The sequence below is a fragment of the Buceros rhinoceros genome, unplaced genomic scaffold (assembly GCF_000710305.1).
Source record: "Buceros rhinoceros silvestris isolate BGI_N320 unplaced genomic scaffold, ASM71030v1 scaffold21109, whole genome shotgun sequence".
NCBI lineage: Eukaryota > Metazoa > Chordata > Aves > Bucerotiformes > Bucerotidae > Buceros > Buceros rhinoceros.
Window position 1 is genome coordinate 47,914 of NW_010431233.1, and position 1,222 is coordinate 49,135.

Genomic DNA, 1,222 nt, shown 5'->3' on the forward strand with positions numbered 1-1,222 from the left:
AGCATCTCAAAGCTAATAGCAACCCTGACATGGAATAAAAGAGCTAAAAAGAGTTATGTGCAGGTGCTGGGATATGACAGTTTGATTATGGCTGGAATTATGGGGATCTGCAAACTTGGAACTAAACAGGAAAAATTTGGCACCAGGGTCTCTTCACAGATTAATCAAAAAGTAGATTCCTGGAATTAAATATTCACAAAACAAAATACATAATTTAGCTAATTTTTCTGTTATTCTAGGAAATCTTCTGCTGTATCCCTCACTGCCAACATATGGGATAGTTTCTACAATAATTGAGCTCAAATCATCTCTTTGCCTCAGTAGTAACTTTTTAAAAGCTGTCTAAATCTTGAGTTTTGTTATACAGAAATAGTGAAGAGAAATATGTTTAAATGAAGTTTTGGGGGAAAACCAAATCGCTGGAAGGTGCACTAAATCCTTAATAACTTTTTAAGTTTTAATAACTGTTTTGGCATAGATTTCTTTCACTTCAGAATTTTGTTCATTCACTATGGGTGGAGGATATCTCTAGCACTGAAGAATAAAATAGCATGTGAATTTTGCGAACAGCTGAAGTTTGTTCTTCAGAGAGGGAATAAAATGTTGCATCACTTGACATTCCACTGTCTTGCATGCTATTCTCCCATGCTATTCTTGTTCTAAGCCAGGACGGAAAAAACTAAAGTCTGTAATTTTACATTTGGGGTAATGTTGATATCTGTTCCAAGTTCATGGAGAGTGCGTTTGAGTGCCTAATTATTATTTTATAGTCCTTTTATCTGATAGGCCATTTCAGTGTTTAGAGATGGACTCTCAGTAGTGTTCTCTTTGTCTGCAATTTATAGACGATCTGCTGTTGCCCGCATTCAGGAGCTCTTCAGAAGGAGGAAAGAAAGAAAAGAAATGGAAGAACTGGAAACATTGAATATTAGACGTCCTTTAATAAAGATGGTCTATAAAGGTCATCGGAACTCCCGAACAATGGTACAAACTCTTTGTCTGTTTTGGGAACTGTAGAGATTTTACGGACTGCATCAGCATAGCTGCCACATTGATGTGCTTGCCAAAAAGGATATTGTAATGTATTGTAAGCACCTTTTCTTGTATACGCAGTTGGAAGGCACATAACTTGCTCTAAATGAAAATTAACATTAGTGTGACTCATGAGTCGCTGTGCTAGGCATTTAAGCTTTCTTGAGTTTAAGACTCCGTAGATTTACAG

The 1,222-nt window shown here is 36.4% G+C and overlaps 1 protein-coding gene across 1 annotated transcript in view; it reads left to right on the plus strand.

Annotated features, from left to right (window-relative positions):
• DCAF6 (DDB1 and CUL4 associated factor 6) overlaps positions 1-1,222 on the plus strand; it is a gene marked incomplete at its 5' end in the record, with an annotated part of 57,159 nt that overhangs the window by 43,905 nt on the left and 12,032 nt on the right. Inside the window, one exon of the mRNA XM_010143365.1 lies at positions 846-984. Coding sequence (XP_010141667.1) covers positions 846-984 — 139 coding nt within the window. The remainder of the gene's footprint in view (positions 1-845; positions 985-1,222) is intronic.